General features: G+C 39.2%; 2 protein-coding genes across 2 annotated transcripts in view; both read right to left on the reverse strand.

The window, feature by feature from the left end:
• LOC108003847 (metalloproteinase inhibitor 2) overlaps positions 1 to 4856 on the reverse strand; it is a 144104-nt gene that overhangs the window by 40320 nt on the left and 98928 nt on the right. The gene's annotated exons all lie outside the window — the stretch shown is intronic.
• LOC108003846 (leucine-rich repeat-containing protein 15-like) lies at positions 58 to 3329 on the reverse strand. Its single transcript, XM_062082678.1, has one exon. The coding sequence runs from the start codon at positions 2349 to 2351 to the stop codon at positions 1329 to 1331; it is 1023 nt and encodes a 340-aa protein (XP_061938662.1). The 5' UTR covers positions 2352 to 3329; the 3' UTR covers positions 58 to 1328.

Below are 4856 nucleotides of genomic sequence, written 5' to 3' on the forward strand. Positions count from 1 at the left end.
GAGATTTGAATTTTTACTTCTTTCTTTTTTTTATATATATATATATATATATACATATAAAATTGAAAAATTTATTAATTATTAAGATATCGTACACATTCTTTTTATCTCCATATACTTGATAATTTCTTCATTTCGCAATTACAATGTTCGTTTATATCTCTTTCTAAAATACATCAAGTGTATCAAGTTCGAAGAATCTATATGCACGTTTATAATTTGCATCTCCTTCTCTCTTGCCTCGATTACATCTCTCACTCTTCTCTCACAACGAAAATCGTTAAAGCAGTATTTAAATTGTTTAAATTAAAATGAAAATTATATCGATATATTTCCATCTCTGGAAACTACACTAGAATCGATCGACACGGCTTAATTCTTCTGCTAAAAAATGATCGTGTACATAATTTTAACAATTTGTCGATTCGATCATCGCCAAAGTTATTATATACGATAATTAACGAGAAGTTACATTTTCGAGAGATTTAATAAATACATCGGACTTAACGCATTTTCTTCGATGAAAATTATTCAGAGATAATCAAACGTGAGATTGGAGAATTTGAAACGTACGAGAAATTTAAATTCTGCTCTTATCCAATACCGTATTCAAGGAACAATTACGATACATGCCACCGCGTCCTTGATTTGTGCTGAAAGAATTATCTCGCGGATAATAAGAGGTTGGCACGGTGTGAATCGTCGGTGCGTACCATCCATAATCCATCGCCGTGCTTCTGTAACAAGGATGGGGTAGAGGAGTTTCGTCCTGTCGATATCCCTTGAACACTCCTGCAAAAATGGGATCTTTTATCGGATAAACTTGTCCCCTATCCCATGATAGACGATATCCTCTCCTCGCTTGTCTATTTTATATTTCTTTTTCTCTATATTTCGCTAATATTTTACACAAATCATTGTTGACACAGGCGTGCGCGACATGTGTACCGGTAAAAATTGAAGCGTAAAAGATTGGTAGAAAATTTTTTACAAAAAAAAAAAAAAAAAATAAATAAAATAACTGTGAAACGAATTGGAAGAAATGGTAATGGAATCTCTCTAAACAACTCTTTTGCACTTTTTTTCAAAGAAAACTCGTATATAACCGTAAGAAGAAAGGAAATCCGTACATTCGACGTATGTATTCACGTGACCGGCGTGAAATTATAATGAAATAAAATTAATGAAAAAAGAAGGGGGGGAAACCTAGAGAGAATGATCTTTGATCGATGAAATTCGAAATTCTCGTTTACAAACAATGGATACGGATAACGCGTTTTCTATATCAAATTCCGGCACTGGTTATACACTGCTGGGTAATTTATGCATCAATGAAGCTGAGGTCCAATCTCCGTGCACTCGTACGGCAACTGATACGCGACGTTGTTACAACGAAATCGTCCTTGCACGTTTGAAACATTGTCCATCGTCCTCCCGGCTATCTTGAAGCCGGGATCGACGGTAACATTCTTCATCCTGGCGAAAGCGGACATGTCCACGAAACGGAGGTTGTTGCTGTTCAAGAACAGGAGCAACAGATTGTCCAACCCCTCGAAAGTGTCCGCCTTAATCATGACGATCTGATTCCCGTTCAGCCACAATGAATTTAGATTCCTCAGATAACGAAATATTCCACCGGACACGCTTCTCAACGAATTTCGCCCCAGATCCAATTCGTTGATCTCGCTTAATCCGCGAAACACCTCCAATTGCAGGGACGAGATTTTATTCCTCGACAGATAAAGAAGATCGATATGGGGCAACCCGTTGAACGCGCCGATCGGTATCTCGTTGATCTCGTTGCAATCCAACGCCAAAGTCTCCAAGTTTCTCAGACCTTTGAACATGTTCCTCCTCAACGCGATTTTATTATTCGTCGCGTACAACTCGTGGAGATCCACCAGACCCTTCCACATACCTGGGCGGAAAGCGATCATGTTGTTGTAATCCAATATCAACGTCTCCAAACTGTCCAAATTGGCGAACGAGCCATCCTCTATGTCCCTTATGCTGTTGTTCTTCAAATCGAGATACGTCAGTTGGTCCAAGTCGGCGAAGTAGTGCTTAAAAATCTTGGACAATTGGTTGTCGCGGATGTAGAGGGCGGACGTGTTGGTGACTTCGAGGAATGCGTCCTTGGCGATATCCTGGACCCCGAGGCCCTCGAGGTGCAGCTCTATATCCTCGATCGTTTGCACCGCGTTCACATCCTCGAACGCGACGCTGTGCAGCACGCTGTTGCCCAGGCAAACGTAAAGATGATTATAAACTTGGCAGTCCACTTCCTCCGCGCTGACGTCTCGAGCGGTGACCGATAAGAAGAGATAAACGAGCAAGAGGAAGCAGCACATGGTACGCTGAGAGATGCTGGATGCTTACTGAACGAGGGATCGCGTCTCGATGTGCAGCCAACGGAACAAACTGAAACGGTCACCGTTGCTCAGATACCATTCGATAAATATATCATCCGTATATACAGCGTGTACGTATTACAACTCCACCTACAATTCTCTGCAAATTCCACGTTTTGTTCCTTTTTTTTAAACGCGCGATTCTCGACTACTGTCTCGGTTCAACAGACAGTTTCTTTTTCCGTCAGGTGACGGTTCATCACGGCTGATCGGCATTTTAATCGTCTTTTCATCTTGAATCGGTTCAATTTTAACCAGAGATCAACATCGAGCGCCACCCAAAGGTCAGCCAGTTTCCTCGTATCGATATTAAAAATTCATCGTTTTCGTGAAATTATTTCTTTTTTTTTTTTTTTTAGCGAGACGAGGGATCTGTTTCTCTGCATTTTTACGAGCGAAACGTATATTTCGCGGCGATCTGATCTTGCGATTCGAGGCTTCGCAGCCGAGTTATTTTTCTGCGTATTTAACTGTTCTGGATTAGCCATTGCAGTATTTCTCGAGGCGATAGAAATTGGAATGCAGCGTTCGTTAATTTCATTTATTTATTTGGGAATGTATCTTTTATACGACACAAAAAAATGCTTCCGTTATCTGTCGCACTTTCGTTTTTTAATATCTCAGTCTCAGTCATGTGTGAAAAATGCATATTCGCGTTGTATATTTACGACAATACAATATATTTCGTGTTACGATAGACGCAACAATATATACAAATACTTTGTGCAGTAATGAAGACTACGAAATGTACGAAACCCACACAAATTCACAGTGTGAGCGTAGATATTTCGACACGTATGCGAAATCATTCTCTCCTTTCTCAATCGAGAAACCAAGTCGATCCGTTTACCGAAAGATCGCACATCCGATTCAACGAACGAAAATGCCACACGTGGTACGTACACGCGGTTGAACATGTTCCTATCTCGTGAAAAGGTTTCTGTGACATGTGCAAAAATGTACGTATTACCCGATAAGCTTCGACGATCGTCAATACCGACTTATTAATAGCAGAACGTTATCGTTTTAGCTATACGAGGAATTTCTTGTCGTATATAGTTTACACGCGAAATCAATCTGCGAACCGATTCGACGAACTGCACATAAAACATTCGAGCGGAATCCTTGCCTCGAAGAAAGAAAAAGGAAAAGGAGAAAAGAAAGAGAGAAAGGAAAAAAAAATAGACGTTATACGTACATTTATCGACCGATCTGTCGTCGAGATTCGATCAAGCTATATAATTAAGATCATGTAACTCGTTAAAAATATGAAAAATGTCGTGTTAATAAATTACACATGCACACACGAACACATATATACACTTACGCGGATACATAAATCGTGTCGGAAGATTGCAGGTCCGATAAACCTCATCGGTTCGTTCCTCCTTCTCGATCTCCTTCTTTTTTTCGCATGTGCACGGCGTTTCGATCATTTTCGCCATACGAGGGATTCAATCGTGTCGCGAATAAGCGCGTAGAACCGCGGAACCGCAAAGCATAACCTCGACGGTGAAAATACGCTGCAATTTTTGCCGCGACATCGGCCATAAATGGAAGTGTTCCGTTCCTATGGCGACTGTATCTTCCCCGCGACGAACAATCGATCAAACTCGATTCTATTCGCTAAAAGTTTCGCGATAAATAATATTCTTCAAGTTTCGCGTTACAAATTTCGAAAATGGATAAAAAGATTTTTTTATGGAAAAAGAAAAGTTCTTCTAAGATAATCTTCTAATTCCTTCGGTAATTTTAAAAGGAATGGAATATATGGAGACAGTGGATTAACTCGTTTGATACAATTTCCTCGTTCGAGAAATAAATTTCCAATGAAATGGACAGGGAATTTTTTTTTATACACATCGTGTGTACTTCTGTTTTAATCTCTTAGTTGGCGAGAAATATTATATACCTATCTGCACTTGCATATATATATATATCTGCCTCTTCCTCAGTTTTTTATTAGGAAAAGGGTTATTGAACCGACCAGGTGAACGACTATTGCACAGCCAAAGAGCATTTAAAATTCTAGCTGAGTATGCAGCACATTACATCGGTGGCTTTATTATCAACGACACCGATAACAATAGCGGTTTCGATAACCGGCTTAAAATCGTGCCTTCCCTTCCGAGGGAATTTATTCCAATTTTGAACGAGGAACGATACAAAAACTTGTTAAATTGGAAATATTTCTTTTCCCAATTTATTAAAAAAAAAAACTTTACTTTTGTAATTTGTAAACGATTTCGAATACCTGTTATTTACTTACTTTGCGCGATCCCTATGTTGTACTTATATTTGTATTGAAAGATATCGATATTACATACCGATATTGTTAAGGCGGAGGGAAATTTTACCAGTTTTACCGGTAGAACTTATAAATAACAACTGTTTCGTTTATTGTACACATCACCTCTGTTAACAAGCTGGCCGACAACATAAGTG

Source organism: Apis cerana, linkage group LG12 (genome assembly GCF_029169275.1).
Source record: "Apis cerana isolate GH-2021 linkage group LG12, AcerK_1.0, whole genome shotgun sequence".
NCBI lineage: Eukaryota > Metazoa > Arthropoda > Insecta > Hymenoptera > Apidae > Apis > Apis cerana.